Raw genomic sequence first — 26,990 nt, 5'->3', positions numbered from 1 at the left:
CGAAAGGAAATGAGGATAGGGATCGGGTCCTCGAACACAAAACCACCAGTGTCTTCGGTGTTACTTAAGTCGAGACTTGAGGGATTTATGACTTCAGGAAATAAAAAGTCGGAGGAGCACAGGCCGAGAGTGAGTGCAAGGGGAAGGTTTGAGTAGCGTATGTGTCGATAGTTCCTGGTGGTGTGCATGCATTGCCTCGTGCTTGTCAGCGTGTGTGCACATAAGACACACTTCAAGCAGATACAATACAGCGGGGATAGCAAAACCGGAACATATACGCTAACTAGCTAATTAGCAATTCCTCAATTTAGCAAAGAAGTGTACACTTATAAGTAGTTGGGTAAAAAGCTCAATGGAACGGATCACATTTAAATCATAACTATATATTTGAATAAACTGATTGCAATGATATTATAAAAAGAAAACCAAAATATTGTAAAATTAAGATCAAATCAAATGTGCACAGGAAAAAGATGGAATGCAACTCAGCAGAGGCGTGAAGTGCCTCAGCAAGTTTTCACCGACTTCCAAAAGCCACAGTCGTGTGTCATGGCCGCCTCTAGTTCAACACATGGCTTCTGTTAGGAGTCGGCTTTTCTCTGTTCGTTTCTTCTGTGTCCGGTTGCATGTCCCGCACACACACAAACACACACGCACACACACACACGGTCAGAATGGAAAATGTAAAGCTGATGGAAAACATTCGTAGATTCATTTCCAGCTAAATGAGTCCTGGCGGAGATTTGACAGCCCGTCAGAGAGTCAGACAGTAGCATGTGAATCGGCAGTATTGTTTCTGCGTGATGGTCCGATAGGGACAAGAAACTGTGTCTTTCGGTTTGAACTTAAATGAGCGTTGCAGATGCTCAATAAACCGCGTTAATGACGCAGAGTACGTCATATATCTGCCCCATGGGGGTACGCGTATCAGAAATGACTACGCGCCATCGTGACGGGAAGCTGTTGCCATGGCATCTTCATCAACACACTCTGTGACGTCATCGCGGCGGGCCTCAGGTATTGGTCGATGCCGGAGGAAACTTGTAAACCAAGTCAGCTTGCTCTCCGTTACGAAGAACACAGAGAGGCTGACGAACGCACAAAACACACAGCCAGGGCCAATGTCAAATGTGAAAAACACCAAAGACGCCGTTAATTGCAATTACATGAAACCGCCATGAGCCGTTTCTTCCCCTTGAAAAACTCTGGAGCCGATTTGTTTTTGCTCGCTACTGTGAAGCTGTGGTTTAGGAAAACAGGGGCAGCTTTTCCACTCCACCTTTGCTGTCTTTCTCACACACACACACACACACACACAGAGGCTCTTCACCAGCCTTAGCTTGACACCTCAACCGGGAATTCTGGAATTTGGCTGCTGGTTTTCCATGGAAAACTTTTAAATGGAGAAAGCAGTAGTGCTTTGAACGTGCGATCGGAGAGGGTGGTTTTACACCGACAGACCAGCCAAGCATGTTCCGCTCTGTACAACATTTGTTCTACCAAGCCGCCTCTGAATGGCTTTTCAGCATGGCGGGCAGGGTCAGCCGGGGGGGGGGGGGACACGCACACAGGGCCAAGCCTCAGCGACAAGGCCACATTACAAGACACACGTCTTGCCTTACTGCCTCCATTCTTCCTTTTTCTAGTGTCTATTCCCACTGCTCGGTGATCTGACCAAGTTACAAGAGCTTGCCCAAACAGGACAAACAGATAAATATCTTTTAGGCTTTAAATATTATTATCTCTCTAGACTTTGGCTGATTTGGTTGAGCTAAATTACATGTAACAGGGTCAATTTACTTATGCGTTTTGATTTTGTCTCACAATGAGACGTTTGTGTCCCGTTCCATTGAGGACTCATTATGATTTTATACTAACAATGGTCTTTTAAAACTAGGTCCAAACCATAGTTTTTCCAAGAAGAAAATCCTACAAATACGGAGCATAATCCTGTATTACAATTTTGCTGCAGGGGCAAGACTGTGTATTAATCAAAATTGTTTCCATTATTTATGCAAGACAGTTTATTGTATGACATTAATCTGTCTGAAGCTCCCCGGGACCTGTTCCAAACCAAACTCTCTCCATTTAGATCCCGCCCACTGGTCCATCCAACAAATCCGCAGGCTCATCATCATCGTAATTATGGCAGAATTCAAATCGGCCATCAAGAAAAAACAACAAATCATTGCTCTGCCTCTGTCTTCCGCCATGCTGGGAGTTAAGAGCGATACTGTACGCGAAGCAAGCTGCTGACATTGTGGTTCAGGCCCGGGATGAACGAGGGATGTTTTTTTTTTTCCCCCGCCGGTTAGATTTCAAACAAATTGTCCATTTTGATTAATGCAGTTGTTTGTTGTTGGTTCTTCTACCTCCGCGCCCACCAGACATCCGCACGGACGGAGGGTTCCTGTTGTAGCTGCACATGCAGCACGTGCGCAGCCAGGCGATTGCTCAGAGCTAAATCTGGCAGATGGGAATTGTGAGGAGAGAGAGAGAGAGAGAGAGAGAGAGAGGCAAAAAAAAGAAGAAGATGAAAGCAGAGATTGATGAGGTCAGGGGTATATTTCGGTCCGTTGGAGGCTGACAGTGGAAGACGGGCCATCCGTCGTCCGCCGTGGACAGTTGTTAACAGACAGTCGGCTCGTTTGAACACCCACGTGGGGGGCGAAGTGTGAACAGAGCGGCTGGTAAACGAGTCGCTGGGAAATCACATGTTTTCTTTGCAGAAACAATATGTCCCTTACTTTATTTCCGCGCAAAATGCGCTTAACATTCCCCGGGGCACGGAGTAGCTTAGTGGGGTACCGTGAAAGGGACCGGGGGGGGGGGGGGGGGCAGTGCTACCGGGGATCAAATGAAAAGCTGTTCTGTTGGGGGGGGGTTATCTGATTGAACACACATGCTTGTTAAGCAAGTGGCACAAAAACACAAGCGGGCTTGGTGGGAACGGCCGCTGTCATTAGCGAACTCATAATGAGCGAGATAAGGATCTGAGGCGGTCTGGCTCGGGTTGGAAGGGTACGGTTAATACCCGGGAACCACAGTGTGTGTGTGTGTGTGTGTGTGTGTGGCCCTCACAGCACAGCTTCGGAACATAAGGCGCTACAGATGTTTATGCTATAGGGAAGCCATGTAATGATACAGCGTCCGTGTCTCTTTGTGTGTTTCTCTTCCTGTCTTTGCTTACACACAGAAAAACTTTAGATCTAGAAACATGTAGGCGATTCAGACAAGCACAAATCATCATGGAAAACACGCAGGCATTTCTGCCTCATTCTGACCAAAATAAAGCTGGGATTTGTCTTACAGAGGGAATTAGAATAGAGTATTTTGACACAGATATGGACAAAGGAATTTGCAATTGGCTATATTTTGATGTTCTGTTACGTTGATTCATTTTACAGATCCAGTGAATGTGTAACTAGGAGGGATGTTGTGCTCGCTAGAGGATGGTTTACACTGAGCCCAGGCAGCTTTGGCTTGGACCTCTGGAGTTGTGGTTTAGGAAAAAAAACGAGACAACAGGAGTCTTGCCTTCCCTCTGCCTATCAAACTGTGGTCTGGAAAGGCTGGTCGTCCCACTTTGTCGGGGCTCTGCGCCGCTGGAGTTAGCAGAACTGTCGAAATGCACTATTTCCGGTCTGCAGTCTACTGCAGGGGACGCGACCTGCTATCGGACTCCAACAGGAAGCCGTTTGAGTTTCTCTCTGAGCACGGCGAGTGGAAAGTCTCATCCCTTGACAGCAGGGGCGGTTCGACTCCTCGCACGCGGCACTTAACGCGCGCCATTTCATCGTGAATAAACAACCCCCACTTGGCGAATGTTTGCAAACCGCTCGGGATCTGAAGTGTTTCATTTTCACCTCTCTCGTACTTTACGCTTGAACTAACTTCCACTGATCTCTTTATGTTTGCCTCTACAGGGACAGAAAGGTTACCCCGGTCCACATGGACTCCCTGGAGAGCCTGTAAGTATCTCTTTCCGTTCATCCCCAGCTTAAATACCATTTAGATGTTGACCTAACAGGCCACTGATGTTCCTCACACTTGAATAAACATCAACGTCCCCAAATCTTGCAGCTCATGTCAAGCCGTTTTCATTATTGCCATTTTTCTTGTTAACACGTATGACAATCCTCTGTGCGTTCCCCTTCATGAGTGTGTAGATGTTCTGCTATTACGTCCCACCTCGTTTTGAAGAAAAAAACAACAAAAAAAAACAGTCGTCATCATCATCTCGGTCCGAGTGTGTTATGAAGCACTGGTGAGGACAGACATCTGGCCAGAAGTGCAGCGCTGCAGCGAAGCTCTCCAGGATCTGGGAAAGCGATGCCAAAGAGAGAGAGAGAGGGGAAAACGGAGAGGAGCCAAGTGGGCCAACAGCGACACGCTGGTCATCACACTGCAGCTTTGGAGAGAGTCATCCTTTGAGTGACTCTTTCTCTCCCAATGGCTTTTCTCATACCCTCCTCTTCCTCCATCCGCCCCCTCTTTGGGGATGGCGGCTCAATGCACTCCTTTATTCACTGCTGCGAGTGGAAGGCCAGTTTTGTCCAGCCCAGAGGAACTATTTTAATTTTGGAGCCTCGTGTCCAGAGCTATTTTGAGTCAGGATAGGTTCTACTACTGTTGTGATGTTAAGCAAAGGCCTGAGTCACGGCGGGGCAGAGTGGAACATTCTCCTCTCTGTGCCTCACTGTCAGTCCCCCTGTTATTTTTTTTTTCCGGCTGATGTCACCAGCGCTGGGGAGTTCCCGCCTCCATTCATCGCGGAGAAGGACTCCTCTTCCTTCCCTCCGCTCTGTCCCCCCCGTCCGCCCCTGGAACGCCCCCCTCTTTTCCACAGAGCTGTGACAGGCCGTGAGCTGTGCTCCCAGCAACACTCCGCCGAAGGATCTGGTCTGGCTTTAGCTGGCGGCTCGATGCACTGCATTTATCCAAGAGAGGGAATGGCAAGCGGTGCACACGAGCGTGTCACAGGAAGTTGGAAAAATGAACACTTGTGGACACAACCTCTCACACACACACACACACAAACTAAACCCCTAATTAGCTTGTAGGAACAGTAACCATGAGTCCTGGGATCCGACAGATCAAACTTAGTAGGAATGGACAATGAGCATAAACTTAAGTGCTTTTACTGCTGCGATTGAGAAGAAATGTCTTACTTTTTGCCCCAATAAATGTCTTTTAACAGTTTAAAAAGGAAGATTGTCTTTCAAAATGAACGATCATCCTAATATATAAATATTGTCACTGCAATTTTGATCACCCACAGGATCTCTCTCACCCCCTCCCCCCTCCCCCCTCCCCCCTCTCTCTCTCTCTCTCTCTCTCTCTCTCTCTCCCCTGCAGGGAGAGCAAGGTCCAGTCGGAAGCCCAGGTGCCAAAGGTTATCCTGGCAGGCAGGTGCAGTAAATCCTCTGCTGTGACTGGTACAGTTGTAGTCAGGGCCATAGTGAAGGCAGCGGGCCAAGGGGAATTGGGTTATGTTGAGCAGCTGACTTGGCGGAAAATACTTTGGTAAATACTGTGTAGAGGATTTGGTCCAAAGGAACAACATCACAGGATAAATTACCACCGAGCTGAATGGCTTCATTGGTTGCACAGCTGTAACATGAAATGGGTTTTTACTGGAATCTTCACAATGATTTGCACTAACTATTTAGGAAATAAGTATTTTATTTTTCGAACAATCTGGTGGAATTATAAACGTATTTGATATTTGACTGTAAGTTTCCGTTTTTTGTTGCCGTCATCATGTTGAACGACACACACATTGTATTTTGGGAAAACGTCTTTTCAGATACAAACCAGTCGGAGCATTAAACGCTGAAATAAAGTGTCTCTCTCTGTTTTTTCAGGGTTTACCGGGGCCGGTAGGACCGTTGGGGCCTAAAGGCGTTCGGGTAAGTCCTTTTAAATGCGCTGCTCAGGCTCCATCAGTGGAAATGACTCAAATTGATGCTTTGACAGGATCAGTGAACATGTTTATAGGGACAGCTTCTCTCACACTGCACTACATTTATTGAAGGAGAAGCTTTTTTGCTTCTTAATTAAATGCTGCAGGCTCATGACATGTTGTGCTGTGAACTTGTTGTTGCATGAGGACGTGCGCGTGCATGCACTTCGTAAACACATTCGCACGCACCCACCAAGCCCGTGTGTCCCAGTATTAATATGACAAAATAGTACAAGCACTATATTACTGTGTATGGAGACTTACTGAAGGCCCTTCCGCTTACAAACACGCACCCTGGTACACAAACAAAGAAACACACGCTCACAAGGTATTTTATGTTTGAGTGCCAATAAAGGTTCTTTATCAGCTCCCCCCCTGGCTGCACCGAAGCCTCTCCCTGCCCCCACCGGCTGGAATTTCCTGTTTAAGCGCCGTATGAGGCCCCGCTGTCTTAAGGAGGCATTCTAGTCCTCTCTTCTCGCTGCTGAGCCGCCTCTCCAAAATACTCCTGCGCTCTCTTTTGCAGCACACTCCGTATCTCGTGCACGTGCCTTACTTGCCTGAAACCTGTTCCTCCGGTGTTCTACTGTTGTGGTGTGTTTGTGCTCGTGTTCCTCTTTGTGTGTCTCCACCCAACCCCCCACACCCCCCCCCCCCAACGCACCGGCAGCTCATTGTGATGTCCTGGCTGTCTTCAGAGATCCCTGGCGTGAGGGTATGTGCCCTTGGACTACATCGTGGAAGCCAGCACCATGCAGTCCATGGGCATATACACTTGCCTCATGGCTTGTTTCTTCGTAGAAGCCCACCCTGTCCGGGCCGGACCCTCGGCCCCCCCCCCCCCCCCCCCCGAACGGCTGGCCCTAAAGCTAACGGGAGTTGCTGTTCTTCCTGCTGCTTTCACGGCCTCCAAATACTCACATTCCCATATTCCCCCCCCCCCCCCCCCCTCTCCGTTTCTCCCCACCTTCTCCCATCTCCTATCTCTTGACTCCCATCTTCTCTCCTCTTCCTCTCCTCTCCGCTCCTGCAGGGTTTCATTGGAATCCCGGGGCTCTTTGGCCTGCCCGGCCCTGATGGCGAAAGAGTGAGTCAACCGTGTATTTTCACACACAATAGCTGCACAAACGTACAGCGGCTGAACCCAGCTAATGGGCCCTGTGAGAGGACAACGTTGCCTCTCCTGTTCCCATCTTATTCAGCTGTCTTTTTTTTGTTGTCATAACGTGGGGGGAACAATCGCCAGCTGTCCGAGGTGCTGCTGTGTGGGAGCGTTGATGACTCATATGATAAAAGCCCCCCACCCCCTTTTAGGGCCTTTCAACTGCCTGAACTCATCAAGGCCTCCCTCTTCTGTACAGCCTCTAAACCTGCAGCGATTAGCCTACTTATGACCTGCTCCAGGTGGTTTCGTCAGCGCAAGGCTGGCCAAAGCCAGACAGCCAGACACCCAGACAGCCAAGTTAGCGAGATGGCACAGACTTTAGCGCACCAGAGATGCTGTCCTCTCCCGAGAGGAACTGGTGTTTAATTTAACATATATATTTATGTACGGAGATGGTGGCCTAAATCCCTCACAATTTAGGAAAGGCTGCAGTCAGCTGTTCCTCCCATCTGTTGTCAACGTTTCAATGATGTGTTTTAGGCTTCAATCAGTTATGGACTGTTATGCTTTTGTTTCTATACGGTTTGTATATAATGTCTGTCTTTCTTCTCTGTTTTTCTATCTTTCTTGAACCCTTTCCCCCTTCTGCTTTGTTTTCTACTCCACCTGTGCTCTTTTCCCGTTTTGAATTTTTCAGGGCATTCCCGGCGAACCAGGGAAGAGGGGCAAGATGGGTAGGCCGGTAAAGTTTTGTCTCAACATACTTTACAGATGATCTTTTCAAAGTGTTATGGATTGTGCTCGGGTCGACTGTGAATGTATTGCCTGCTGTTGGTGCCCTTTTGAAAGATCTGGCAGAGTTGGGGAAATGATGACAGATATCCAACAACGCTCAAATTGACTTATTTTGTTTGGGTCCTGCAGAGAGCGTCTGGTGCAAAACACCTACACCACACATGGGAAAATTATACGGCTCCGGATTTACGTCATTGTTCTCGGCTCAATATTTCCATGGTTGCTGGAAGGGTTAACTGCAGCCTGAATCCATGTGGAGTCCCACCAGCAGCCCATTGGAGTTTTGGATGTAACAAGAAAAAGGCTTTTGTCCAGGGGGGGGAAAAAAAGGGCTTTAGGTTCCCCCCCCATCATGGAGCCAAGCCATTTGGAGGAAGCCGCCCGCTCTGTTGTTTGCGTCAGATAGTGTTCAAAGTCAGTTTGAAGGACTGTTTTTAGCCCTGAAAGTCGTGGCTGAGATCATGTTTCTGATCTGCTGCTCATTGCCTTTTCTGTAAATAAGGCACTTATAGACCTAAAGGCCCGAACGCACAGCGTCCGCTTAGCGTGACGCTCTGAGCGCTGCGGCCTATCCCGTAATCAGGCAAAAGGTTGAGGACGCAGCTGTGGATGCAAATTCCCTTTGCTTCGTATTAAAAAAAACAAAAAAGCGTGTTTTCTGCGAAAAACAAACCAACGAAAGTGTCACACAATCCATAACATTGTTAAGCAGTTTATCGAGTCATGCTGAACTGAATAGCAGAGGAGTAGCGGATACCTGTTTTTCGAATCATTCAAAAGCCTCATAAGTGACCTGTAGACGTGGGTGGAAAACACACACACACACACACATCATCATTTGATTCCTGTGCTCCTTGCGTGGAAAATGGGGAAAAGCTGGGACACTCACAAGATGATCTCTGAGAGGTCATCCTCTCCTCCCTGATGTAGGACAAAGAACAGAAGAAGCACCTGAACAGGAGCCAGACATTTTAATGGCCATAACCACAGCACTGTAGCGCTCTGTCGAGGAAGCACACGCACACACACACACACACACACACAGACACACAAGAGTAATTCGCTGGTACAAAAGAAGGATGAGGGAACAGATCTAAAGCAGGGGAGGGCCTGAAAAGTTTCCAAAGTGCATCGCCAACGTGTCTGTGTTTCAGCTTATCTTCTTTTTTTTCGATCCCCTGTTTAGGGTTTGACTTTGTTTGTCTCTTTGAGGTTGACTCAAGCAAGCTTTCAACCCGTCAGGACACAGTCTCACTATTTGATCTCAAAGCCGAGGGTCATCGCGTTAAAGCAGACGACGTCGCATGACTTTCATCAAAGGCTTTTTTTTTTTTTTTTAAAGTGCTGTGATTGGCCAAAAGTGTACGTTTCCCACATTTGTCGTTAGTTGTTACGACAGCGGTGACAGCTGCGTGGCCCATCCTTTGGGTCACTGTCATGCATCATAGATTTCTCTTGCACTTTTGCCTCCCCCTGTGCGCACAATAACTCGGCCCAATAAAGCAGTCCCATGCACCCATTTGGTGTCATCTAATGGCCTAAGAAGAAGAGGAAGAAGAAGAAGAAGAAAGGAGCTTTTTGTTACACTCTAAAATTAAAGCATGTGGTGCAGATACAGGTTGAACAATTAGTCACAACGGTTTATTATTATTTCAGTATGCAGTCAAACTTATCCCACACGGGGTAGAAAAATAAACTAAACAAAAAATAACTTGAATACAAAGAGTAGTGTTTAGTTAGCAGATTTTTTTTCTTAAGCCCGGTCACAGTTTAAAATAAATATACATGCCGCGTATCTAAAACATCTTATTTTCACAAAAATACCTGCTATTTCCTGAAATAGCAACTTGTGGTTGCGTGAGCTCGTCATTATGAGTGTTTCTGGATGGTCGGGTTTAAGATGCACTTCTTTGCAGCACCACCAACTGCTAGCGTAGCTCCGATTAGCATCCATTAGCATTAGTGTAGCAAATACACCGAGTAATTACTTGGCTCTCTTGTTGCATGTAGAAAGTGCCCTCAGCCCAAGTGGAACAGTTGGCTAGCCACACCCTTTAGCTGAGGGATTTAATGCATATAATGGGGGCAATTATGCTCTTATTTTGCACATATTTCAGATAACTCTACGTATAATGTTATGTTTGAGTGAGTCAAATTGTTAAAATTGTTGAGCAATTACTGTAGCGGCGTTCGTGGCTGTGTTGCAGTTGTCGGTATTTCTGAAAACACGCTTTGTGAATTGGACTTTCGTAGTTAAAGACATACTGATTTACTCCATAATTGAAGCACACCCTTCCGCAATAAACAGCTAATGGAAATATTTTTGTTTTCTTTGATTCGGCAATTGAAGGGTGTGATTTCCTTATTGAGGCATCAATTGAATTAGCATCACATTTTACTTTCTGTGCTGGTCGAAAGCCAAAAAACAATTCTGTTAATCATGACTTCAATTTGATTATTATTATTATTATGTCCCCCTCCACTGCCAGAGATTTGAAGCTTCTTCCTGCTCATTGTTTTGGTTTTCTGTTCTGTAACTACTGTTTGGTTTCACTCTCAGTGCTCTCTTTCCTCATCAAAAAAATTCTCACAAAAAACGACTCCGGCTGAAAGCCGAAGTTGCTCCATATCGGCCGGATGCATGAACAAAAGCAACTGTCTTTCGGACATAATCCCCCCAAAATAAAGGTTGCATGTGTGAAGCCAACGGTACTTACGGGACCAATGAAATGTGATGAATTGTCTGAGCCCGCTCGTCCCTGGTTGCGTTCAGCCGAACATAAAAGCAAGTCTCTCTCTCTCTCTCTCTCTCTCTTCAGGGGTTTCCAGGCGACTTTGGCGAGAGAGGACCACCTGGACCAGATGGAGAGCCAGTATGTCACACAATGCATGTGCAATCCACACACACACACACACACACACACACACACACACACACACACGCCGGCCTCGCTCACCCACCGACCCCCTGCAGTTTAACCACTGACATTTTGGCAGAACCAGTGAGTAAATCACTCTGCAGCCCGACGGTGCTCATGTTTTTCTCCTCTTTTATTTTGAAGTTAGTTTTATTTCGTCCCATCCCGATCATTTTACTTGGCACTCCAATGTTGAGGAGGGGGGGGGGGGGTTGTCGGTTTTCTTCCAAATGTAACCTTTTTAACGTCAACCGGTGTAAAGCGGCCGCCGTAACACACACGTACATGCGGCGTTGGTAGGAGGCAAAACCGTGATTTAATATTATGTGTTTTTGATTTATCGTTCCCACGACACCAACAACAGGTCAGCGGAAGCTATTCTAATCTATGGCAAATCTGTTATGATCTCAGACTCTTTTCATCATTTCTGCATATTGTCCTTCTGACAGATGCAACACGTCATCACACTTTGACATAGAAGCAAGTTGATTTTCATAAAGCTCGTGCACATGGTGTATTCATTGAAGAAAAACACATCCTTGACATTCACAGTGTCCCGGCTGTAGTTCAAGCAACTCGACTCCAAAGAAATCCTTTTCTTTCTATTTTTCTTCCTTAGAATAAGGCTTTGCTTTTATTTTGCTGTGGAGAATAACCTTAGACAAACTCACTGCAAGCTTTGGTTTTTTATACGATGTAGGTGACTGTGTTTTGACAAAAGATGTTTTCTTTTGGAAAAAACACATAAATGGTAGCGTAAGTCACAAAGTACGTCAATTTAAAACCACAAATAATTGCAACGGTTTATTTGGCAATCGCTGAGGCAGTTTCCAGGATTTTAGCATTAGCAGAAGAGTTGAGGGATAACTACAGACAAAATGAATGTATCCTTAGAGCGTCCATAGATGCAGATACAACACATGGTTTTCTATTTTGAAGAGGAAGCTAAACCTGCAAATTGAAGAAGAAAAAAAAAAAAGCCTCAGTGGCCTCAGACATGCACACGGCCCCCTCTCATGAGCTGTGATGAACACTGGGCCACTCTTCTGAGCGTGTTTGTTTTAAAAAGAGCCAATAACCCCTGAAAGTTGCTCCGTCTCTCTCTCTCTCTCTCTCTCTCTCTCTCTCTCTCCCTTCATCTCACCGATTCCCTCTCCTCTGCTCTGATTAGGGGGAGCTGGGAGCCCCCGGTCCAAATGGAGTTCTTGGGCTTATTGTAAGTAGCAGTTTATCCGTCTTTTTTGCGTGTTTTCCTCAGTCTAAACATCCTGTTTTCCCAGACACTTATTCCAGAAATGCATAGCTGTAAAGGAATGTATTTAAATTCAACAGTATTTTCTTGCTTGATTGGAGACGAAAAAACTCAATTAGCTCCTATAACCATTCGTTCACTTTGGTGGGAAACCACTCTCTGTAGGTTCTTCACTGTAAACAAATCTAAAAAAGCAAAAGTGGAAGTATTTTGGAAACCAAGACGGAAGAGGAAGTTATTTTTACCGTAGTTGAAACTTATGCATTTTGTCCCTCACGGTTCGTCTGTCGACAAACACGACAGTGACCCTCTGATCAATCGAACCCACGAGGCATCTGGGTTTCCTCTTGAAACTCTCTCCTATTAACTACTCTTCAAGTATGATCTCGCCCCCCCCCCCTCCCATCACCTTGCCCCCCCCGCCCCTCGCCTCCTCAGCCCAACGACAGCCACATAATTGTCTCTGATTACAACGTCTCCCTGGTTTCTCTCGTCCGTGTCCCATCCTCATCCGTCCCTGCAGCTCCTCCCTGTCGATTCTAGGTGGCGGTGTGGTGGTAGGCCTCTAATCGAAGGACTCTCTGATTACAGCTTCTGCTCTGAAATAACCCCACAGCGTACTCTGCAGTGCACACCAGCAGCACTGGGCTGAGCTGCAGACATATTGATATACAAACACGCTTCTTTCAGCCCACAGTTGAAGAATTTGAAGCTGTTGCATCTGTTATCAAGTTATCAAGGTGTAGTAGTAGAGAGGTGTTTCTAAAACAGCAGTTTCATCTCATTGTTGCTTACATGAGAGTTTTGCTTCTGTGGCGTTGTTTGATATTTTTAAACGAACCATCCTTCTTCTTCTTCTTATCCCGGGGAAGGAGGTTAAAAAGGTTGTGGTCTTGGCCGCCCCCTGTGGCATGCGTTCATAGTAAACCCCCTAATCTGAATCAGATAAGTTAGTATAATATATTGAATTTTGTCATGCATGTCTGCAATTTGGACAGGTAAGCATGTTATAAGCTGTTCTTTTTAGAGGAAAATCTCTTAAATCTTTCATTTGATTTTTTGAGCTCAAGAACAAGAAATATTTTAACCTTTCAACCCTCAATTTAAATGACCCCTTTTGTCACACATGAACATACAGTTTTTAACAAAGAGACAAATACACTGAGCCATGGCCAACCTGCATTTCATGCAGAAATGAAGTCTCAAAACGTGTGGAATTGGTCGTTTCTGAATGAAAGCAACCCCAGTTCACCCTTATAATTACGGCTGAAATCGTGGTGCAACCTCCAGCAATTATTTTTTGCATCCACATCATTTAATTCATCTTCTAATTAAATACTTGCCTCAATCTTTACTCTTTTTTTTATTTGGTTGTATTTCATCATGCGTTGTTGCGTGCAATGTGATCGCTTTACGGATAATCAGGACGCAAGACAATGAAAGTCAAGGGTTGTAAGGCGTGTTCATCTGGTCTTTCAATGATATCAATTTGCTAACTAAATCCCTTCTTCTGGCACAGGGTGACACGGGACCTTTGGGAGAGATGGGCCTTCCAGGACCCAATGGACTGAAGGTAATGCCACAAACACACACAAACACATCTAACACAAGAGAATACAGTTGATGGGGAGGATTTGGTGGTCCCTTTCTAACTCATCTATTGGTGCTTGTTGCAGGGTGTGCCCGGAAATCCAGGAGAACCAGGACTGAAAGGTGATAAGGTGATCTGAATATTCCTGTTATTGGCCCGTGTTTGAGCAGCATGTGATGGATATGAACTCCTTTGCATCCCCTGCAGCCATTTCTTTCCCACCTTTACACATAGAGCATGTTTTCCGTCGCTCCCTTCCTCAACCATTTAAAGCATGATATGGGATAGGTTTCTAATTCTCTCATTTTCCATTATACAAGTCTTCTCTGATTTCATTGAAATGATGTCTCATTTTCGGGCAGTCTGTTTGTTTGACATTTTAAATGTTTAAATGTTTGTACTTTAGCAGTTCGTACAGAAAATTGATATCATGCACATATCTTTTCGTTCAACGCGAACGAGCTGGAGCCAGGAGACGGTTAGCTTAGCATAGCTTAGCATAGCTTTGCATAGCTTAGGGTAAATGACTGTTTTCCCATTTCCCCTTTAACCTAAGCTAAGCTAATCTTAGCTAAACGGCAGTTTGCTCTTGCTCCATATGTACCAAACATACAGAATAGTGTTTTATCGAGCTGTTTTTGTTGGATTTCACCCAAATGGCGGAATTCACATTTAAAACATGCTCAACATTGACGAGGCCACCAATGGGAACTGCTTGAATGTTTCTGAATCTGAGACTTTGATTAAACAAAGACAAGTCGTAAAAGCATTTTGCACCAGCTTGATGTTTCTCTTCCTAAGAACAGAAACATGTGCAAGATGAGAAAAATATCTGCTCGATGCGCCAATAATCCCCAGTTGAACATAAATTAAACACAACTTGACTAAAACCACTTTAGTTGCAAGACTTGAACTTCCAATGACTGGTCTTTTTTTTTTTAAATGATGCACTTATATTGTTAAAAAGGAAATTCAGACTAAAGTAATACATTTTCTGTAATTAGATTAATTACTACTGTAGAATACTGGCTTGTCCTTTTAAGACGTGGCTGTACAGCCTGAAGTAATTGCCATCAGAGCCTTTCATTGACGCCATGTGACGGACTTGGCCAATGCGATTAAATGGTCCCATTGTGTGAAACCCATAATCGGTAATTAGTATTGTCTGTTCGAGGGAGCGGAATCAACGTGAGTGATGAAGTCGAAAGTTTCAATTCTCCCTAATGTTCTTTTTTATTTGTTTTTCTTTTCTTCCGTACGCCATGTGTGCTCCTGTTGGACGCCTCGCCTCTCCATCAGGGGGACGTGGGGATTCCTGGAGAGCAAGGGGAGATCGGGTACAGTGGAGACAAGGTAGATCCCCCCCCACACAGCAAAACATGTGTACATGTACACGGATGTGCAAAGATGTCCACACACACAGTCACTGCACTGCATGCTCTGTCCAACACACACACACACACACACACACACAGTTACACAACTTCTACTGCAGAAATGAGCCCTTGCAAAATGACCTAAGCAGATGTGTGTTGTCTAGTTTATGGAAACTCTGATGTCTGTCTCCTCCTCTATCTGTGTGTGCGTGTGTAAGCAAAATCTTACCATTTTTGCATCATAGAACGGAGGGGCCCCCCGAGAGCAGAGTCATGCGTGTCCAATGTTTTTGAACATTACAAAAAAATACTTGAGAATACTTGGCTGACTGTTTGCCTGAGTTTGGATGTGTTGTGCTTGTCTTTGACAGGGCATCCAGGGGGCTCCAGGGTTACCTGGCATCCGTGGGAAACCAGGACCACAGGTTAGCGCAGCCTTTAGTCCCCAGAAATACAATCACATGCTCTGGCCTTATATTAAATGGACAGATATGCAAAGGGTGAAGATCTCCTAAAGAAAACTTCTCCCGAAATAATCCCACTAGTAACAAAGGACGTTTGTTGTGTTCTCGATTGTCACAGGGCAAGATAGGAGAGAGAGGCCCTGGGGGCGCACCTGGACCACCAGGTCCTGAGGTTTGTATTTTTCCTTGCTGCACTGAATGTGTCCGTCTGTATTGCAGAGAGACAATTGATAACTTTTTTTTAATTGGACACAACAGGGTTTCCCGGGCGACATGGGACCTCCGGGGGAGAACGGCCTTGAAGGACCAAAGGTGAGTAAATCCGTCATCTGGACCGAGTGGTCAATCAACTCGTATGTTTCGCAACGTCAACCAGGGCGAGATGAAGGACGCGAGCAGGTCTCTGAGGTTTTTCTTGCTTATACGCTGATATTTGGCAGGTTACACATGTTTGCAATCTCACTCTGCAACATTACAGCTGATGCAAAAGTTTAAAGTATTAAACTGGTTTCATCTGTGTTATGGGACATTTACCTTGAAAAAAATAGCATTCATTTGACTGATTTTTGTTTTTTACCCATCCAGGGAAAAGTAGGGGTCAGAGGTTTACCCGGACCACGAGGGGTACCGGGACTGGAGGTAAGACTGGCGTCAGAATAACCACAGATTTCCAAAAGGCATTAAATGTTTTCTAGCAAAAGGCCTCTGTTTCCACTCTCTGAGGGCTGCTTTATGTCCCCAAACGTGAGTCATGCTAAGTTCAATATCATGCTTTTCCAGGGAGATGAAGGCCCGATCGGACCACCAGGCCAAACAGGACTGGAGGTGAGTTACAGGATAAACATCTAGTGTGGCCTGGAAATGAAGGCAAGAGACACGGTACACAGGATACTGTGTGTTTAGTGGGCGTGTGTGTGTGTGTGTGTGTGTGTGTGCGCTCATGTAAGTTTGCATGTTTGAATGTAAAAGAATGTTTTTGTTCAACACATTTTGTATATCTCTGGTAAACATAATCAAAAAGAGAGACAGGAAGGGAATCTGTTTTTCATGCCCTGCACCTCGGCAAACTAATTCACAGCCTTGTGTTTAGCAGAACAATGTAATCCTTGTGTGGCGTTAGCCCCCCCGTTCTGCAGTGAAAGTCCACTAATTAACTCTACAAGAGACTCTGAATGTGGGTTACCATCCTACACACATCAACATGCTTAATTGCATGATTTCCATTGTGCATTTACAAGTTCGCTGCGCCACACTGAGAGTTCATCTTTCTATTTGAGGTCGTAAATTAGGTTATGGTTACGGATTGTTCTTGGCTTGCATGTGAGAGAAGCTGAAGATATGTAGGGTTGGGGTTTTCTGGTGGTTGTTACGGCTCGTCCACGATGATGAACCGCCTGCAGTTCATACTCATTTCCACTAGGGGGGGGGACGATGGCCATCGTCATGTTTATGGGCGGTAAGATTTATAGCTGCCGTGAAGTGCTCGAAGATGTTACTGGGTCACACCAGAAAAAAGATATTTGCTGACTTTATTTCTCAAATGCGTCATAGATTTTTCAATTATAGACAGTGTAATTGAGTCCAAGGGGAAGTTGTGCGTGACTCCTGCTGTGATTGATCTCTGGCCAGGTGAAACGGGTCCTCCTGCTCCTCCACTTCATCCTCCTCAGGCATCTGGCTTTTGGCTTTGTCTTCAGCTTCTGTCTCCCTCCCCTCTTCACTTCACTCCTTGTCCCTTTCTTTCTGTTCTTTTACTAACTCTTTCTTCCTTTCATTGGTAAACGCAGTCAGTAACAGATCTGAATCCAAGAGAGGCCATAAGAAGTTGCAAATTCTACAGCTCATAATGACTCTCATGTTACTACAAGAATGAGCTTTTAGGGTGTGCTTTTGAGGGAAATACAGCGTTCGCCTGTACTGTCTTACGAAAGCTGCCAACCTTTACCGGAGTAAAAGCCTGGAATTGTTGAGTCACTCGTCTTCAGGAGGTTTGGCATAGACGTCTGTGACCTGCAGCTATGGCTGGTCAAAAGAAAGAAGAAAAAAAAAAAGCACTCAACCCCCCCCGCTCTTAACCCCGGAAATTACTGTCCGTGCAAGAGGAACATTACAATCATTAAACACTTTCACAGCCTGCCAAAGTATACCATCGGGGTTACCTGAATACGGCGCAATAGCAGGTTTCAGCGGCGCCACCAACTGTCATCTCACAGGGAGCAGGTCCTTCCTGTTCATGTTAAGGACGCATCAACCGGCAAGTGTATGTCTTCTTATATGTACATAACTATTCGTTGTTGTCCGTTTCAGGGCAGAATGGGAAGAAAAGGTTTTCCCGGGAAGGTTGGGCCGGAGGGCATTAAGGTGAATAAAGTCGATACTCACTAATTCTTTTTATACCTTAGCTCAAAATATGGAAAATAATGATATGAAAAGAACTGTTGTAATAGTGATATATTTATCTCTGAAGGGAGAGTCCGGTGTCACAGGAAAAGCGGGAACCATGGGAGAAAGAGTAAGAAAAAAACGCTGACATGGCCACTTCCATTTTTTTTTCTCCAAATGTCTATTCATTCAACATCCAACAGTGAATCCGTGTGTTTCAGGGTTTGGTGGGTTTCATCGGAGCCGTGGGAGAGGCAGGACTGGCAGGAGAGAAGGTAAATTAAGTTTTTCTTTCCTGTACTCGTGTAAGTCCTCAGTAGACAACATTTCGAAGACTTAATGTTGTGTTTGTGCACATCTAGGGGGATCGAGGGGAGATGGGTCTTCCCGGACCCCTCGGAGAAAAGGGAACAACGGTAAGACACAATGAAGAAGAGCGGTTGAGAGATTGAAGGGATTTACGTCTTAAAACGTTTGAGAATGCTTATTACAGAGTTTTTTTCTCGGTACGCTTCGTCAAAAAGGCGAAGCCCGAAGAAATGTTTATCTCACACTAAAAGGTGTGTGTTATTCCCATGGGAATATACTGACGTGTGGCATTAGGTCAATGCGGTAAAAGTCTGCCAAAAGGGAAAAGACATCTTAGGACCATGTTTTTCTAAGCAGTGGTTTTTAAAAAATCGGCAAGGGGGGGGCCTCGAGCTGGAAAAAGTCGTAACATTGGTGGAGGGAATAGTTCCAGTGGATTGCCTTCCAGTGATTTACCTCTTGGGCGGAAGTTAACGATCGCATGGCGTGCTGACCTCTCACTCTCCACTACTTAATGCTGTTGGGATTTGCTGAACAGATTTAAAAAAAAAAAAAAGAGAATAAAGAAGCAAAGAAACCCAATGGTTCCATTTTCAGACATCCAGTCTCAAATTTAGATTTCAGTCCGCCGGTCAGGTGAGTGACCCCAAGTGGGGGGGGGGGGGGGGTCACGTGTTCGACGAGCCTCACAAACACGATCACGGGTTTAGTCAGTCATCATCCAGGGAGATGTTTCCCCGCTGGGTCACCGCCAGAGGGGGGGGGGGGGGGATTTGTCTCAAGATGTGACCACACGCGCAAAAAAAAAAAAAAAAAAAAAAAAAAGCACACACACGTGCACACGTTCACAAGGAAGGCGGCAACAAAACCAGAAACAGACCTAGTGGAAAACCCGGCGTCATCCGCGGGGGGGAAGGGAGCCGAGCTGCAGACGCTCTAACGCGGCGCGCGCTGCAGGCCGTGGCCTTTATTTTCCCAGTGAACGCATGAGGTCACAGCTGCTGGGTTTGCTTATTGGTTAGATTTTTTTATTGCACTCAGCTGATCTGAGTGGTCTGACTGAAAGCATTGCCCGTGACATGGTTTTATGCTTTTATAAACGGTCTGGCCAAAAACAAAACGAGGTCCAATAAAGGAGGAAGAAAAGGAGCCAAAAGCAATGTTTTTTCAGATAGAAAATCGTCTCCTCTGGTTATTGTTTTTTTTTTTTTCTCTCTTTTCCCCATTGTCTCTTATTGTAGCAGCAGATTTTACTTCCAGTGTGCAGAGCCTTTCTGCAGATGTATGTTTTTACTTGTGTGTGCAACCGAAATCCCCTTTTATAACCTCAAACACCACATGAACGTAGAATTCAGTGTTCCTGTCTTTACGAGCTGTATAATAAAGTCACAACTGATAGTGTTTGAGTGTCGTTTGTATGAGACAGTTTTGTGCCTGTGTACGTGCCATAGGGTCACCCAGGGACACCGGGCGACACAGGGCCCACGGGACCACCAGGAAGACCCGTAAGTCGCCGCTTGGCTCATTCTTTCTCCCTCCTCTCGCTCTCCTACAATTTTTGCATCAATTTTTGCATCAATTTTTGCATCAATTTTTGCATCAATTTTTGCATCAATTTTTGCATCAATTTTTGCGGAATGACAGTAAGTCGTCAACGAGCTGAGTGGTTATAAACATCTTGATTCGGTCCGAGGCTTCGCAGGTATGACTGTATGAGAGTAAAACTGACAAATGGTGATGGGTCTTAACAACCCACGTGCTCTGTCCGCGCGATAAAAAGTACCTTTGAGCCTTATGGGAGCCGGCAGCCTCCTGCTGACCCCGCATCGCCCTTCTGTCAGTCAAAAGCGCAACACCTATAACCAATTAGGAGCTGGCCCCGCCTCCCCTGCCTCCCCCTCGCTCCCTGCCCTTGCCACGGTCAGGTTTGGCGGAGTGGGGGGGGGGAGGGGGTGGGCATCGCTTGAAGGCGGGGGCCACTGAGCCACCAAAACAAACATAAATACGGGGCTCCGGGGTTCAGCAGGACAGGATTCCTGAGCAGGCCCTTTAATTGGTGTGAGTGACAGATCTGACAACAAACCCCACAGTGTGTTCCCGAGGTCAGGCTGCCCCCCCCCCCCCCCCCCCGCCCTCCTCCCCGCCCCCCCATGGGGCAACAACCTAGGGGGCTCTGTGCTCTGTCAGTCCAAACCCTCGTCTTATCCCTCCTTCCCCCTCTTCCTTTGTTCGTCAGGGCTCTCCTGGAGCCGCCGGGCCAGCCGGTACCAGAGGAGCCAAAGGCCTGCGGGTGAGTTTGAGGAGTCACACCTGTTGTTGTTGTTTTTGATGCTTTACTGCTGCTGTTGTTAAGCTGTTGGAAAAAAAAAAAAAAAAAAGTTTAGTGGGTGAACATAATGAAGTGATGTGGAGCCGCCTCTGGACTGAGGTCATGTGGGTCCAATGGCTCTCGGGTTCAGAGTGAAAGCACGAGTCGGTTGCATCTTTTTCAGGTAGTCAGTGCTCATCCCTGCACAGGGAGCTCCAGTGATGTAAAACAAACAACTCTTTTTTTCTACATAGATGGAACAATGACTGTTGACCCTCCGTCAGTACAGCAACATGAAATAAGTCATGGGAAACGGGAATGTGGTTTTTCTGGAGGTTACTTTGCAGATAAACAACAGTAAACAAGACTAATGTTGGGATTAGCAAAGCAACGTCTCCGTTTTGGGATAGCGGGAGGTTTCACGCTCATAAAACATTGTTCACAAAACCCCACAATAGCAGCTTTTAGTAACCAACTATGGAAATCCAAATGTATTTATATTTCCCCTAAAGACTCTAAAAGGACTAAAATGGTCTAATATTTATGACATTTGTGTCATTTTCTATCACAATAGTATCCACCTGACATTAAATGCCTCGAAGCCTGCAATGGGCTCGTTCCGCGATCTACAAAAAGAATATGAATACACTGTAAATACAGACGCCGGTAATCACCTGTGATTTTTTCAAATTACAGCTTTGGAATCTCAAAAGAGAAAAACGAAAGAGTTTTGTTCGACATGAAAACAAGCGAATGACAGCTGTAGTTTTAGCTGCTGATTATCACCAGCAGAAATGTTGAGAACTGACAAGAAAATGAATTATTGTCCACTTAGAGTATTAAAGGGGATTCCAAGACAATGTAGTGGCCCTAATGAATGATTATAGTGAATTTTGACAATGACGAATGTAACCGTGGTTGATGATGCAGGATTCAACAGTGAACTGGATGTGTTCAAGGGTCACCTGACACACCTCAGCTTCTGTTTTATCCCCCGGCCCTTGATGTGCTCCCTCGTGACGCTCAGACTTTTTTTTTGTTGTTGAAGTTTTTCAAAAATGTCTTCTTTTTTTTCGTTGCTGTGGTTCCACTGAGCCAGCTGGAAAAGAGGGATCAAATCGCATTGAAGTTATTCAAAATGATGCATCCACGGGAGAAGGGCTTTGCTGTTGTTGGCGTGAACGCACTAAGTCTGAAAGATGTGTTTCCAATTAACATGAATGTCTGCAGCTTCCCCCGGGCCACTAAATCTGCCTGCCGCTCCGTGACTTATGTCGGGCTGGTCGAAAACGGAGAAACCCGAGTGGTGCGGGCCTGAACACTTCATGTCAATGTGCGCAAACCGCACGGTCTCACATGTCTCGTTCCAGCCTCCCCAACCACACACAAGCTGCGTCTGCACAAAAAAGAATAATTCAGGTTTTTTCATGTATACGCCTGGACAACCCCCCCCCCCCCCCCCCCCCCAAACAAACAGATTTGATTTGAGGGGTAATGCCCTCAATTTAAGTTTCAGGCAGCTTCTTTTGAGTTGGTGTCATACATTAAGATAATACAATAAACATGATTTTTCCCGTGAATAAATCACCTTTACAAGGTTGAAACCCCGCGTATCCTTTAGATGTTGGCCTACATTGTTGACAGTGATGTAACATCTGGCCTCGCTCTCAGAAACATCGGTCACATGACATTTTTCTTACATGGAAATATATCGTGGACTCAGAGACCACAGAGAAAACTGCATGTCGGCATCGGACCTGCAAGGAAGCTAGCGCCACGGGTTGCGTCTTTGTTTATTTTGTGCTGACTTATTTCGAGAAAAAAAAAGAAAGAAAACAATTTGAATTTGTGGATGTCAGAGGGATCACCACTCTGACTAATTGTGCTACTCATTAGGTCCTGACCGACAAATCCTCGATTTTGCGTCCTGAAGAGCGTTTCCATCTCTTTGTCTTCCACTTCCCGGTGTTCCTTTTCCTTTCCACTCTCAAATTGGTGTAATTGAACGGCGCAGCGTAATATTTGAGTGAGCGGGCCTTTCCGTGGCCCGACAGGGTGAGATATTTCCCCGACACGCCGGTTAATCCGGCTACGTAAACGCACGCAGCGGGTAGCAGGTACCCCAGACAGGAATGTTAATGAGCGCTGCTTATCCAGCTCAATGTGTAATAGGCTTATAGCACCTCAGCTAGCGGCCTTCTCCACGGGCCCGACCCCCGCTGGGCCCCAGTCACCGAACGCCCCCCCCCCCCGACACCGCCGGGCTGCCTGTGTGGCTGTGTCGCCTCGTATTTTCTATTTCATATAAAAGATGAATGATTACGGGGAAAAAAAATAACAATATGCACACGTTATCTCAGGAGCCAGCATCCGTCTAGTGTATTGATCCACTTATCATCACCGCTCACCAGACTAGCAAGCCTTTAAGCACTCTAGATGGATTATGTTTGACAGGTGCACCCATGTCAGTCAGACTGCTCTGTCGGTGTGTGTGTGTGTGTGTGTGTGTTTTAAGTGTGAAGGGTGACTGTTTAACAATGCAAAGTCATAGAATAGCAGTGACTTCTGCTGTCATGTGCGGCACCCTGTAGAGAGACCATTTCCTACTGTCCCTTTGTGTGCACATTGGCCTTTACACGCACACTTGAAAAGGGTCCTTACGGGCCTACGAGCATGCATCTGATCCCCGGGGGGGGTGGGGGGGTGGGGATAAGTTGGCATGAACGCACCACAGAGAGAGGTTTGTTTTACGGCGCGTCGTGGCTGACCGGCTGTGTTACAGTGACCTCTGTTGGTTGTAAGTGACGGGTGTGTCCTGTGTTGCAGGGAGCGATAGGGCCCGACGGTCCGACAGGAGAGTTGGGGTTAGAGGGCAAGACGGTAAGAAACCTGTGGCATGATTTTGTGCATTTACTAAACACATTCAAGCTGTGGAGACACAATAGCAGTGGCCATAAAGGAGCACTTATTACCGTCAAAGTTTACTCAGGCCGCCAGGAAGATACTGTAAGGCGTCTCAGCTCCTCTCTCATCCGTTCCTCTCTCCACAGGGAACAGATGGTCCTCCAGGAAAAATAGGTTTCCCTGGACCAGAGGTAAGGCACTGGGGGTACTCTTCTACTTTTACACTCCTCCCACTCGTAGATTTTTTTGGTGGTTATGTTCCTCCGCAGAGGCAAAGCATTGAAACGCTTTAGAGGACCTACATGATACCAGACGTGTGGAGGCCCACAGTCAGACACAATATGTTAATCCGGAGGAGGCAACTGTCCTTAAAATAATCTGGCAAAATTATGTTGAAAATATATATATATTTTTTTCTTGCAGAAAGGCTTGTAAATTGAATGTCGTCAGTGTACAGTTGTCAGATATTGGCGAGAGATTCACAAAGCCTCAGTAAATCTGAACCAATGTGTATACTTTACCTCCTTAGTAATTACAGTATCTAACTTTTCTTTGTGTTGTGTCCCTGCAGGGGAAGATCGGAGAGTCTGGAGAAACCGGGCCTAAAGGTTTTCCTGTGAGTTCAGCTTCCTCCTACATATGAATAATGCACATATACGACATAATGAAGACAAGCTCGGTGTGAGCAACTCATGCTCAGCTATATTCTGTATCTGATTGTAACTCATAAAAACTATACATGTTTGGTGGAGACGTGTGTTCTGACCTCACTTACCCTTCTGTCTCCAGGGGATCCAAGGGCCCTCGGGGCCTCCAGGGGACAAGGGGATAGCAGGCGAGCCGGTATGACCTTTCAGCAGTGTCTGTTTCTTATATTTCTCCATTTCTACCTCATCCTCTATGCATCTTGTTTTATTAAATTCTCTATAGCATCAGACATTACGTTGGTTTTCTCTGCCCAGCCCCGTTAGCTCCAAAATATCCTAGCGAGGAGGACGTTTATGGGACATGTTTCAGCAGTTATTAATAATATATTTGCTTTTAATTAAATGTTTCCTCCGCAGCAGCCAGAGACTTGTCTCATGTCTTCATACTTCTGCTCTGTGGTGGCAGGAGAGTGAACTTCAAAAATGATTAATAGAAGTGCTCACCTGCTGGACACAGGGAGAATATATGTGCGTATTGCCATGATTTGCTGTCCTCCTTGTTGGGTCAATGCACTCTAAAAGGTGCAGATCCTTGGTGTTAGAGACAGGCACCCATTGCCTCCTTGTTTAGATTGGCTCCTGTTTCCTATTAAATAAAACATCAATCTCCGCTATTAATAATCACGCTAAAAACAAGACAGCTGAATGGAGATCGCTTCATGCTGACTTTTTATACCTCTAATAATAAACACAACTTTTGGAGGATTGCTGGATTGTCAGTAAGTGCTTCTTTCTGCACAGTTCTGTTAATTGTTGACAGATTTTTAGTGGTAGTTGGTATTAAATAAGCCATTGTGATCACCAATAAATAAAGATCCAATCAAGGAGGACGACTTAGTGACGTTTCCCACCAGACAGCGATGAATACAAATTCTCCCTTATATACATTGTTGAAAATCCCCTTTTTCCCTTACTACAACTCTCCATTGCCTCATCTGTCATGCCGCACAGCTGCTTTCACTGATGAGACAACGTGCTTCCAGGCCAGAGTCAGACATATTCATGGCAATGTTTAATCGTTGCATTTAGATCCAAACTGTACAGATCATTTACTGATTTATCTGCTGTTGGCTCTTCTACAATAAACATTAGTCAGGGATTTTGTGTGTATTGTGTATGTCTTTTGAACCAGATCTGATGTTGATTAGTGTGAAATATCTCCAGTTTGTGTTCATTTGAGGGTGTGTGTTGTCACCTCGTAGGGATCCCCTGGGCCACAAGGGACCGTTGGACTATTGGGAGAAGTTGGTCAAAAGGTGGGACATTTGGCAAACGCACACCTGCACACACTCTCAGCCACGTGTGTTACTGAGTGTTGATTCGTTATGGTACTATGTGTTTTTCACCCACCCGAGTGGGTGAAAAACACATAGTACCATAACGAATCAATCAATGCTCAATCAATCAATGCTCACGACCGAAGCAATCTGTCCAAATACACTATTTAAGACACATAACAGAAGTGTCCTCTTCATCTTTCCTCTCATATCAACAAGTAATGGGACTCAACCCTGACACAGCAGACATATTTAATGCAAAAGACTAATTCGTCTGCAATCCATCCAAAATAATTCAACATTTTCCTCTGGTCCATCCTCTTGGTGTTTATGAAGGGTCCTCTGGGCAAGGCGGGGGAACCGGGACTGCCAGGCGAGCCGGGGGAGAAGGTGAGACGACATGTTGTTTCTGTTGCGTGTCGCTCACAAATTCCCAAGAAAAGTGAGAAATGTTTTTTGTCCGTGTTGCTCATGTATCTGTGTGTGTGTGTGTGTGTGTGTGTGTGTGTGTGTGTGTGTGTGTGTGTCTCAGGGAGCCGTTGGAGCTGTCGGGAACATCGGAGAGCAGGGACTCATCGGGCAGCGGGTCTGTTCATCACCAATTAAACTCAAATATCTGTAACATGTTACGGCTGTTCACTCCACAACAATCTCTGTCTCCTCAACGTGTGCGTTGTTTGTGTTGAACAGGGGGAGCCCGGCCTGGAGGGAGAAGCCGGTCCAGCTGGTCCCGATGGCAGCAAGGTGGAGTCCACGGGGCACTCGTAATCTCAGCCCGTTTCTTCTAGGCACAGACGTTGGAACAGAGTCTTGTCTTTCTGTGCGTGTGTCCAGGGGGAAAAGGGCGACGTGGGCCAGGAGGGCGACAACGGGGAAAAGGGCGAAATCGGGCTAAAGGGAAAAGAGGGCCCGCCCGGAAGCCCCGGACTCTCCGGCGTCAGAGTGAGTGCACTGTCCGCCGCCTCGAGTCATGGATGCCTGTTTGTTTTGCAAGCTGAATTTTGTTTGTTTTTTTTCTCCAAAAGGGTCCAGAAGGGAAACCTGGCAAATTCGGGGAGAGAGGCAAACAAGGGTCAAAGGTATTAACATCAAATCCTCCACAGTTGGCTGCTTGATCCCGTATAAAGCAGCGGCCCCCGCTCACAATAACAAGTGGCTCAGCCGTTGTGTAACTTGTCCTTTGTGTGCGTTTTTAGGGTGCCAAAGGTCATCAGGGTCACCTCGGGGAGACTGGCGCGGTGGGGAAGACTGGACCACCAGGTTTCGTCGGGCAGAAGGGATCCAGAGGAACCATTGGACATGTGGTAAAGTGGAACAGTAGTGATTCCTTTTTGAAGACTGTCTCGATCAGAGGTTTTTACTAGTTGACGCGGGGTGAAGACACAATATTTTTGTCTCCGTTAGGGAGCTCCTGGTCGGATGGCTGAACAGGGGGAACCTGGCATTGCCGGTTATGAGGTAAGACTACGTTAGGATGAGTAAGCGTCTGCATGTGGATGGCCATTAAGCATTTGGGGAACCAATTCACATGATACTATGCCTTGGATCTGTCTTTGTAGGGCCATCAGGGACCACAGGGCCCCATGGGGCCTCCAGGACCAAAAGGTGAAAAGGTACACCTCGTTCACGTTATGTGT

At 46.0% G+C, this 26,990-nt stretch overlaps 1 protein-coding gene across 1 annotated transcript in view; it reads left to right on the top strand.

Annotated features, from left to right (window-relative positions):
- col27a1a (collagen, type XXVII, alpha 1a) overlaps positions 1–26,990 on the top strand; it is a 54,882-nt gene that overhangs the window by 21,515 nt on the left and 6,377 nt on the right. The window contains exons 8-41 of the mRNA XM_037485449.2: positions 3,927–3,971; positions 5,359–5,412; positions 5,868–5,912; positions 6,999–7,052; positions 7,768–7,812; positions 10,685–10,738; positions 11,955–11,999; positions 13,555–13,608; positions 13,712–13,756; positions 14,926–14,979; positions 15,374–15,427; positions 15,585–15,638; positions 15,725–15,778; positions 16,052–16,105; positions 16,247–16,291; positions 17,774–17,827; positions 17,934–17,978; positions 18,070–18,123; positions 18,211–18,264; positions 19,609–19,662; positions 20,394–20,447; positions 23,292–23,345; positions 23,516–23,560; positions 23,941–23,985; positions 24,159–24,212; positions 25,279–25,332; positions 25,690–25,743; positions 25,886–25,939; positions 26,044–26,097; positions 26,188–26,295; positions 26,379–26,432; positions 26,550–26,657; positions 26,758–26,811; positions 26,913–26,966. Of these exons, the coding sequence (XP_037341346.2) occupies positions 3,927–3,971; positions 5,359–5,412; positions 5,868–5,912; positions 6,999–7,052; positions 7,768–7,812; positions 10,685–10,738; positions 11,955–11,999; positions 13,555–13,608; positions 13,712–13,756; positions 14,926–14,979; positions 15,374–15,427; positions 15,585–15,638; positions 15,725–15,778; positions 16,052–16,105; positions 16,247–16,291; positions 17,774–17,827; positions 17,934–17,978; positions 18,070–18,123; positions 18,211–18,264; positions 19,609–19,662; positions 20,394–20,447; positions 23,292–23,345; positions 23,516–23,560; positions 23,941–23,985; positions 24,159–24,212; positions 25,279–25,332; positions 25,690–25,743; positions 25,886–25,939; positions 26,044–26,097; positions 26,188–26,295; positions 26,379–26,432; positions 26,550–26,657; positions 26,758–26,811; positions 26,913–26,966 (1,863 nt within the window). The remainder of the gene's footprint in view (positions 1–3,926; positions 3,972–5,358; positions 5,413–5,867; positions 5,913–6,998; positions 7,053–7,767; positions 7,813–10,684; positions 10,739–11,954; positions 12,000–13,554; positions 13,609–13,711; positions 13,757–14,925; positions 14,980–15,373; positions 15,428–15,584; positions 15,639–15,724; positions 15,779–16,051; positions 16,106–16,246; positions 16,292–17,773; positions 17,828–17,933; positions 17,979–18,069; positions 18,124–18,210; positions 18,265–19,608; positions 19,663–20,393; positions 20,448–23,291; positions 23,346–23,515; positions 23,561–23,940; positions 23,986–24,158; positions 24,213–25,278; positions 25,333–25,689; positions 25,744–25,885; positions 25,940–26,043; positions 26,098–26,187; positions 26,296–26,378; positions 26,433–26,549; positions 26,658–26,757; positions 26,812–26,912; positions 26,967–26,990) is intronic.

The sequence above is a fragment of the Pungitius pungitius genome, chromosome 18 (assembly GCF_949316345.1).
Source record: "Pungitius pungitius chromosome 18, fPunPun2.1, whole genome shotgun sequence".
Taxonomy (NCBI): Eukaryota; Metazoa; Chordata; class Actinopteri; order Perciformes; family Gasterosteidae; genus Pungitius; species Pungitius pungitius.
This window is presented reverse-complemented; position numbering and strand designations above follow the sequence as displayed.